This window comes from Ooceraea biroi, chromosome 9 (genome assembly GCF_003672135.1).
Source record: "Ooceraea biroi isolate clonal line C1 chromosome 9, Obir_v5.4, whole genome shotgun sequence".
Lineage (NCBI taxonomy): Eukaryota > Metazoa > Arthropoda > Insecta > Hymenoptera > Formicidae > Ooceraea > Ooceraea biroi.
Window position 1 is genome coordinate 3,885,290 of NC_039514.1, and position 9,146 is coordinate 3,894,435.

General features: G+C 50.9%; 3 protein-coding genes across 3 annotated transcripts; all 3 read right to left on the reverse strand.

The window, feature by feature from the left end:
* Positions 1-3,199: 3,199 nt before the first annotated feature.
* LOC113562578 lies at positions 3,200-3,628 on the reverse strand. The gene has a single exon (XM_026972356.1). The coding sequence runs from the start codon at positions 3,626-3,628 to the stop codon at positions 3,200-3,202; it is 429 nt and encodes a 142-aa protein (XP_026828157.1).
* A 161-nt stretch (positions 3,629-3,789) lies between these two features.
* On the reverse strand, positions 3,790-4,287 carry LOC105279901 (hatching enzyme). Its single transcript, XM_011340020.2, has one exon. The coding sequence runs from the start codon at positions 4,285-4,287 to the stop codon at positions 3,790-3,792; it is 498 nt and encodes a 165-aa protein (XP_011338322.2).
* A 3,204-nt stretch (positions 4,288-7,491) lies between these two features.
* Positions 7,492-8,733, reverse strand: LOC105282282. Its single transcript, XM_011344150.2, has one exon. The coding sequence runs from the start codon at positions 8,731-8,733 to the stop codon at positions 7,492-7,494; it is 1,242 nt and encodes a 413-aa protein (XP_011342452.2).
* Between the last annotated feature and the right edge of the window lie 413 nt (positions 8,734-9,146).

Consider the following 9,146-nt stretch of genomic DNA (forward strand, 5'->3'; position numbering starts at 1 on the left):
TATATTACAATCAGAAGTCGACACCCAGTATATTATAAAATCGCAAATACAATTTTTTCGTTTGGTCATTAAAAATTGGACACCCTATATATTATAATCAAAAGTCGACACCCAGTATCAATATGATTACTTACTCATCGGAATAAATAAAGTTTAATTTGTCATGTCAAATTTTTCTAGAATCACAAATACTAGAATGTGCATTGCTCTCTTAAGCGGAGCCGTCAGCCGTGCTGGCATAGAGCTCTAGATATGTACTTACGTACAAGGGTAGCGCAAACGTTTGATCTTCGCAATGCCGACAACCGCATTTTCCTATTGGCTCCCTTCCCTTTTTGACCGCCATGTTGGACCTATCACCTTGGCGTCCAATGAGAAGACAGAGTCAGTTGTAACCTAACATAAAACGTGAGTGAGACGTGAGTTAATTTTGTGGGCAAAATGCCACAGTGTTGTGCAATGAACTGCTTTTCGCAGCAGGTAACAGGAAAGCTCTTTCACTGTTTACCAAGAGATCCTGTTCGTAGAGCTATATGGATTCGTAGAATCGAACGAAAAGACTGGACACCGAGTAACAACAGCAGACTGTGTGAGGTATTCTAGTAATTACAGTATTTTACAATATTATAAGATATTTGAACATAATATTTATATGTAATTAACAAAAGCAGCCGTGTAATAGATAATGAGATCATATCATATCACGATACAGAAGAAAATATAATTTTATTCTTAGAGAATGTACAGACTTGTACAATGACCTTACGTTTCAGAATCACTTCACTCCTGATCAATATGAGCAAAATAGAATAGACGGACGACGAAAACTAAAGCCTAATGCTGTTCCATCCATATTCAGACATCGAAATAGGAAATCGCCAGTTGATAGAGATCTCGTTCATATTTCGCGCACCTGCAGTTAGGTCCAACATGGCGGGGCTTGCGCTACTCTTGTACGTAAGTACATATCTAGAGCTCTATGCCGGCACTGCCGTAAACGCTGTCTAGTGGTTAAAAGGTGAACTGTACGGTCTCTGTAACCAAGACGACGACGACGACGATAAGAGAGTTTCTTAATACAAATTTTCACGATGTGGACTTTGCATCGTAATATCTCCGGGCATGTACGAGAAAAATAAAAACACTTTCATTATATAATTCGAGTACGCAGAATCGATTGAACCTGTTCTTAACTCGATCGATCCACGCGTTATTAAATCCGAAAATCTCGGCTAGTCTCAACTAGTCGTCTAGAGTAAAGATCCACGGTCCGTCTCTCGCTGCCATTGCGCTGCGCGTGAACTTGGCGCGAGACACTACCGTGTCTCTTGATCCGGAATTTCACGTCACACAAACTTTCGATTAAAATATTTCAGAAACTAAAGCCTTATTTAAAAATCAAACGGCACTTTTATAACATAATGTGGATGCAAGCTTTCGATTGCAACCAATTCGAATAAGATTGGTGCAGTCTATCCTGAGATATCGTATGCTAGAATTGTGACGTTCCGTTTTTCAAATTCAGCTTCAGGTTCAGACTCACGTACGTATGCTCCATAGACATAAGAGTAGGTATATAAGGCGGGTTCTAACCCATGGGGCTCAAGGGGGAGTGAGGGGAAGGGGGAGGGGAGGGAGGGGAAGGGGACGTGGCTTGGGAGAAGGAGGGAGGGGAGGGGAAAAAGGGCGGGAGCGCCATTTTGGATTTCCCTCGCCACTGGATTTCCCGGATGTGGTTTTCCGGCGGATGTGGTTTTCCTGCCGATAACGTTCTATTTTTGGAAATTCCTTAATTTTCGCAGGATGCGGTTTGACGGTCGTCCCGCGATCTGACGCAACATCGGCGACGATCGCGTCACGCTCGAACCAGCTCGGACGAGTTCGAGGTCGCGCGGTTATCTGTAAGTTTTTCGCCGGACGAGACGCAACGGTTATCTTTGTATCTTCTCGTGCATGGAAGGGTAGCGGGTTCAACACGACAAAGAGACGCAATTTGATTAGGAAAAAAGACTTTATTTGCATTCTACGATTAGCGGGTTCTAGTCAGAGAATTGAACGGTCCCAGAACCCGCCTATATTATCCACTACTTTATCAACTACGGATACAGTGGATTGTATCAACTACGGATACATATAATATTAAGTAAGATAAATAAAAATATAGCATGGCTAATACGGCGGTGTATAATATAACGAGTAGAATGGAGAGACATAGTATTTATTGTGCCTAATACGTATACATTATGCGCGTACGTGGGAGCTTTCGGTATGCAGGGCAGAACTCAGATATTACCGAAGACTACGACAAGCAGTTCGCAATCGAGCAGATCAGTGTTGTCGAAGTCCTTGCTGTCGCGTATCGCCCTCGGGGACTCGGAAGGATCCTCGACGCCCGCAGCGGCGTGCTTGAAGGCGCGCAGTTTTGCCTCGACTCGTCCGACGATACTGGCCATCGTGGCGATGATGCGCTCAGCGCAGTGCCGCAATCCGTACAAATAGCGAACCGTCGGCGCGGACAGGGTCAAACGACCCGAAAGAGTGTCCAGGCGTATGGTCGGCTGACCGTTGATGCTGGCGAAGCGTATCGTCAGGTCGTCCATTCACATGGGTGGAGGTACGATGACGTGCTCACCGTTAGCCCGCGCGAGGTAGTCGCAGACGATGGCTCTACTGTTCACCAGTCCTTTCCACATCTCGGCGTTCAGCAGTATCTTCTTGCCGGTAGTGTCCCCCATCGCAACGTGCACGGTCACCGTGTCCAAGGTCGGAGGGACGCCTATGCCGATCTCCAGATACTTGTAGCCGGTTCTGGTGAGGTTGTAGCTGCGGCTGAGCAGCCGCATGCGCCGTACGTCGACGTTGGACATCGCGGCGAGGTCTCCCCACCTAAGATATGAGATTCTGATTAGATATAAAAAGATATAAAAACGATTGATAAAAAGGTCGTGGAGACTTATTGACGCAACTTACACGCGACGTCGTTTCTTCATGGAGCTCCCGTTCGCCTCCGAACTAGGAGCGGCATTGTCCATCTGCTCTAGTGGTGCCTTGATTTGATACATCGCGCGGTGGACAGGACGTGGGTCTTCTCCTCTCAGATTAAGGGCGCTTGACTGGCGTATTCTCAAGCGAGACGCTGATTATATACCCTTCTTCTCCCATGTAAAGGCGCGTGACGTAGATGGGAAAGCGCGTGTGACTAATCAAACGCGACGCTCGAACGAGCGAGTCGAGCGAGCAGATCCCACAATTTCCGCAGGATATCCTCCCTAGGACACGTCACGCCGATCGCGTCGAGATCGAACTCTTCGGACCTCGTCACGGTCTCGGTGAACTCGTTGTACGCGAAGAAGCGATCCCGATGAACGAAGTAGAGGTGTCCATCGGTAGTGGTAGGCCGTGCGCACCGACGACGGTATACCCGGGAAAACGGTCGCAGCGTGTGGTACCCGCGAGCCGTCATGTTACATTCGTCCATTTCCAGTACAGCGTAATCACTGTATATGACGTAGGTGCGATCCGTGTGCGAGTTCAGCGCGGCGTTGATCAACGCGTTGGGCGAAAGCCCGAGATCCGTGATACGTCGCGGCCACGACGCGCGTAACTCGAGGGTGGGATAAGATACCATGTACACCCAACATCGGCGAACAACACCAGGTCCCCCTTGACCGTCTGATACGCCGCCGACAGGCGCGTGACGGTCTTTGGCAGGAACCTAACGTAATCCCTCAGGAAGAACGGCCTGTCGACGATCTTCCCATCCAGGCCGATCGACCACGCGTACTGCCCTTACGTGATGAACAAGCGCTTTCCCAGCACGAGCAGGGTGTCGATGTCGCGCCAGGTGCACGGATCGGGCGGTTCCGGCGATGCCGTCGTCGTAGTCGCCGGCGTCGTAGTCGTTTGTACGACCGTAGGCTCGGCGGGCACCGCGGTCGACGGCTCGTCCTTCGCGGCGCCGTAGAGATTCCGCACGGCAAGAACGTCCTCCATACCGAGCACCACCGGCCAGTCCACGGCGGGTGAGTACGCGTACATGAGCGAGTTCTCGTCCGTGGTGTGCGACAGCCCCAACGAGTGACCGATCTCGTGAATGAGCGTTCGCAGCAGATGATGCGAATTCTGCGGATTGGGGGTCAGCGCGATGTGCCACGCCTCGCGGTGGTCTATGTGCACCTCCGACACGTCGTCCCGGGCCCCTGTGGGTAACGTTGCGTGAGCGAGCACCTTGCCCGGTCCATCGAGGTCATTGGGACAAACGGCGCCGCCGTACCTACGGTCCAGCATCGTGTGCCTACCCTTGCGGAACGCTATGATGATGTCCGGCTCGTTCGTGTCGCGCGAGAACGTCAGCGACGAGTTCGCGGCCTAGATAGCGAAGGCGGTCTCAGCCGTTCGCAGGGTAGTCCGATCCGCAAGTTGGAAGTTCCACGTGAGATTCAGCCTCGGCCACCGCAACGGCACGACGCCAAGCCGACGACTCGGCGCGTCGCTCACCCCGCAGCGTGATCTAACCATATAACGAAGCGTCACGTTGTTCAGCGTACCGTCGACCGGAAGGTGGTAGTACTCTTGGAACAGCGAAATCGCGTGACGCAGCTCGTCGTTCGTTATCAGGGATCGATCCGCTGTGCTGTCGAGATAGCCGTAATGTCGAAGAAAATTCACGGCTCCGTCCCTGCTCCAGTACTCGTCGTACGCGGAAGCGAGCGGAAACGCAATAAGGAGGAACGCGACGACAGCGGAAAACGACATCGCGGCGATAAGACCCAGCGCGCGTACGCTTCGCGCGAGCACGGCGGTGCGACTGACGTCGTGCGGGGAGGCGATCGCGGGGAGGCGATCGCGACGCGACGATCCGTCGCTCGCGAGGATGCTGCACCGAACCGATGACGTTCGGAAGACACCGGCGCAAGAGTGCCGATTTTGGCTACCCCTCGCACCCATGGGAGGAAATTCACAGGAAAATGCATAAGATACTAGTAAACCGCACGTTTCCTGCAACACGCTCCATACAATACACGACGAAGCGCATCATGCATCAGTGCAGAATATCGTTCGCGACAGAGTGCAACAAAAAAAACAATGGAGAACATCGTGGACGCAGCTGGTGGAGTGCACGCCGCATCGGTGATGTTCACCGATACGGCCGAAATGTTGACTAGACGTATACATCACGTAGCGCGCAACATGGCGCGCATCAACGCCGAGTTTGATGTGCATACTACAACGTATATGATGCAAGACATGTAAGTACTAAACTATTCTTCCAATCCTAGCGTATATTATTGTGTATTATGAGTATATTATTGTGTATTATGCGTCTTCTAGGGGTTTATTACGAATATATCTCCTGGAGATGGCGGAGGTACTGAGGCTGCAAATGCTGTTCCTGGTGGCGGTTGGTCGTGACGTCAACCTATATATCGGGACTGACTACATGGTCGCCGCTACACCACCTCCGGAGTAAGTGCAACCGACCGCGCGCACGTTTCGCTAGAATAACGCTTACTTATCCGTAACTCTCATTTCAGACAACCGTGAGCGAGAGAGAACCACACACTTGTTTATATTATAAATAATTTATTATATAAAGTTTCATTTATTATACAGTGCTGGCAAAAAGTTCCGGAACGGTTAAAAATCTTGGAAAATAATGATTTAGTGGAAAACTGTTTCAAACAAAAAGTATAGGGCTTAAAAAAATCTATTAGATGATGATATATATTTGACCTTGGTATGACCTTGGAAAGCCCAGTCATGGTCAACATAAAAATCTTAAATGGAAACCCCTATTTTTTATTACATATTCTTGTAGCTTAGCTCGAGAGCTTTTCGAAACGCTATAATAAATTTTTTTCTCTTATGTACTTTTTGACTTCTAAGGCTTGAAGGTTCACAGTACCGCCGGCATTAGAATTACCCAAGGTGTATCGCGTGGAGGTTGCACGGTCGGATTTACACCTCTTTTGTGTGTGTGTTTGTGTGTGTGTGCATGCGTGCGTGCGTGCGTGCGTGCGTATGTGTGCGTGTATGAGTGTGTGTGTGTGTGCGCGCGCGCGCGCGCGTGTGTGTTCTTCATAAAACTAACTTCACAAAAATAGTTTATACTCGTATGTACGAACAACGGCATTAATGCCGTCCGAATACCCGTGTGATCACACACAACGATCGGGTCGCTTACACAATGCCGGTTGTAGGTGAGGTAAACACGAGCGAGCAAAATAGTTATCGGAACACCTCACCTATACGCGAGAAAGTTTATAAGTGACGCGCTTTCTTAGTGTGCGTCACACGTATTTTCGGATGGCATTAATGCCGTTGTTCGTACATACGAGTATAAACTATTTTTGTGAAGTTAGTTTTATGAAGAACACACACACGCGCGCGCGCGCACACACACTCATACACGCACACATACGCACGCACGCACGCACGCATGCACACACACACAAACACACACACAAAAGAGGTGTAAATCCGACCGTGCAACCTCCACGCGGTACACCTTGGGTAATTCTAATGCCGGCGGTACTGTGTAACCTTCAAGCCTTATAAGTCAAAAAGTACGTAAGAGAAAAAAATTTATTATAGCGTTTCGAAAAGCTCTCGAGCTAAGCTACAAGAATATGTAATAAAAAATAGGGGTTTCCATTTAAGATTTTTATGTTGACCATGACCGGGCTTTCCAAGGTCATACCAAGGTCAAATATATATCATCATCTAATAGATTTTTTTAAGCCCTATACTTTTTGTTTGAAACATTTTTCCACTAAATCATTATTTTCCAAGATTTTTAACCGTTCTGGAACTTTTTGCCAGCACTGTATAAAATTTCTTATTATATAAAGTTTCATTTATTATACCTATAATATATGTAATATATGTAATATGTAATATATGAGTATAAGCTTAGAAATATATATGTAACACTAAACAGCGATTGTCTCTATTACGTATCGCGCGGTCGATGATCCTTCCGGCACCACCACGTGTACAACCGCAGCGCGTTCTCCAGCGCGCAGGTCCCGCTGTGCTCGCAGCAGCGATACGTCCCGGGATCGCAGCTCTCCAACTCGTTGAGACGACCGACGTCCGCGTAGTCCTCGTCGATGGATCTGACGGTCACGCGATATTCGCCGACGAGGTCGCCCAGTATGTCCTCCAACCACTGCCTCTTCTCCGTGCCCTTGACGTAGACGAGCGCGTTCCCTCCTTTGCCGGATACCGCTCTACGGATTAGAGCGCTCGAGAGTCTGTAGCTCGCAATACCGTCTGTCCAGCGCAGGCCGTGGTGGTTGGCCGTAAGCCAGTGGACCTGTGACTTCTCCTTTTTAGTCAGGCGGCTCCATGGCACCGGTGCGCGGAAGACGTGATGCGCTAGCGTACGTTCCGCCGTACGCAGCGCGGTCACTTCCTTCACCGCGAAACCGCCCTTGACGATGAAGCCTTGTAGGTCGACAAATATCGGTTCGTCGGTCATGGTTACGACTATATGACTCGTCGAACCACGCTCGTAAGCGGATTGTACTCTACTACGCGATCGTGAGGTATGAGGCAGGAAGCCGTGGTCTCGGGCGGGACGTTACGCCTGCAGTCGAACTCTATACGTACGTCGACGGTGGCGCTCTTCACCGCCTCGTTCTGCCTAGAGCAGTCTATAACTACGAGCGGACCGCAGTGCAGTAACTTGCTCATCGTCAGCATCGCACCGTCATCGTCCCGATCGAGCGCGTAGTACGCTCTGCGGAATCTGGTGTACATGTCGTACAGCACTGCGTACCGATTTTTCGTAAAGTCCAGATGCATGTCGTCGTAGGGGTAGAATTCCGAATTGAGAAATAGCTTTACGTTGGAGAGGTCGCATTCGTCAAACAGAGAGGCGTCCTTCGTCACGACGTTCCTTCGACCGGTCTGCAGCGCGAAGATGACGTAGCGCGGTTTTTCCAGCTGCGTAGCCGCTTTAATGACCCAGGTGTGTGTGGTCGTGCTCTGCAGAAGTGGGAACTCGTACAGGTCCCACGAGTGAAACGCCATGCTGAGAAATCGTCCGTTCTCGAGGGTGCGCAGCAGCCGTAGGTTGTTGATCTCGTTCAGGTACACGTGCGGCATGCGCCACTGCACCTTGTGCAGGTCTATCTTCGGCTCGTGTCGGTCGCTCGACTGCACGACGCAGTTGTTGTCGTTACGCGCGCGAATCAGAACGAGTTCCTGTCGCGCGTTGATCACCACGCGTCTGTAGTCCTCGCAGAACCCCAGCAACATCCCGAGAGGGACGCAGAGGTTGAAATCACCCGGTCCCGACGTGTTGTTCACCACGCTCCATTCCGCGTTCTGCAGGATGTTAGCGTGCACGTGAGTCAGGGACGCGTAGTTCTTGAGCGTACTCGTGACGCCGACGTTTCGGCTCCTGTCTATCTCAACGCCGTTGAGCTCGTAACGAATCTCGTCGAACAGGAACGCCGCGCAGTTGTTCACCAGTCGCGCCTGGTCCTTGTGCGCCACTAAATCACCTCCTTCTCCAGCTGACGTCCCGACGATCGAGAACATACCCTTGATGTACAGGTAGCTCTCGCAGGGCAACGTGTACAGATCCTGCTGTTGTATGGGAATCCTTATCTCGTCGCTGTACCTAAACGAGGTGTTTGCGTACGGGTTATACGTGTGGGTCTCGAGGCCGACTATGCGCTCGTCGAAGACCGGTTCACCGGCGATATCAAGCACGTCGGCCATCGTCGACGGCGTATCCCAACGAGCGGAGGAAGGTGACGTTCTCCGCGCTCAGCAGCGCGCCGTTACCGCTCGCGCGCGCTTCCCCCTCGGGGCGATCGTGCTTCCCCGTGGTACCTCTTCTTCCGTCCTCGTCACCACCCCGTAGAACGAGCATAACACTCCGCTCTACGCAGCGCGCGATCGTCGCACGTGCAGGCGCACTGTTATCTCCTCGCCGCAGAAGTCGATCGGGCGACCGTTCTGATCGACGACGCGCACCGTTATGTCCGTGACGCTCCGCGCGACGAGCGGGAGGTAAATGATCTGGCCGGGTCTCTCGGACAGTTTATATCCCGGTGGCACGTTGGGTGAGAACTCGTGTATCGTGTGCGCCGGTCTGTCGTTAGTGTACGCTCCCGCGGTGACGTTGCACT